Genomic DNA, 621 nt, shown 5'->3' with positions numbered 1-621 from the left:
CGAGGATAAAGTAAGTTACATCCATCCATCCATCCAAGTTCTTGTAACTGGAGAATTGCCGATGTTACCATTATCGGCGTATGTGTCCTTGGGCAAGACACTTAACGGCAATTACTCCAACCCAATGGTCACTAATGGGTTGTCCAAATTATCAGCTATTCATAAAAAACATTCTACCACAAAGTTACGTACCTGGTTACTTATTAATACAGACATAAAGTGTATGAGGGTTCAATGAATGGTGTTGCAACTTGTGTATAAAGGTATTTGATTAAAGTTATTTTACAGAAAAAGCCTAAAGGCAAATTATTGGTTCGAATCAACTCAAACAGTCAACAAAGAAATTATAACATTGACTTCTCAACCATGAAGGAACATTGTGTTCAAACTAATCAGACATTTGATATTATAAGGACAGCTGTTGGAGAGACAGGTAGAATTGTGTAGTAGAGTGGGGGAAGATGGGACACCTTTAGCACATAATATCCAAATGTCCTGATCGTGTTTTAAACAATTACCAGCGGTTTGTTGGTGTTGTGAGGATACGGTTTAATAATTCGTTGAATGTTTTTTGTTTACTAACAAATAGGACGTGAAAATAGAATGAAAAGGTGTCCCAAT

General features: G+C 36.2%; 1 protein-coding gene across 1 annotated transcript in view; it reads left to right on the top strand.

Annotated features, from left to right (window-relative positions):
• The first annotated feature begins 250 nt into the window (after positions 1–250).
• Positions 251–621, top strand: part of LOC100186293 (poly [ADP-ribose] polymerase 15-like) — a 4,352-nt gene continuing 3,981 nt past the window's right edge. Inside the window, exon 1 of the mRNA XM_002126084.5 lies at positions 251–433. Coding sequence (XP_002126120.2) covers positions 367–433 — 67 coding nt within the window. The 5' untranslated portion in view covers positions 251–366. The remainder of the gene's footprint in view (positions 434–621) is intronic.

Source organism: Ciona intestinalis, unplaced genomic scaffold (assembly GCF_000224145.3).
Source record: "Ciona intestinalis unplaced genomic scaffold, KH HT000299.1, whole genome shotgun sequence".
NCBI classification, from domain to species: Eukaryota; Metazoa; Chordata; class Ascidiacea; order Phlebobranchia; family Cionidae; genus Ciona; species Ciona intestinalis.
Note: the sequence above shows the minus strand (reverse complement) of the source record. Positions and strands in the feature narration are given on the sequence as shown.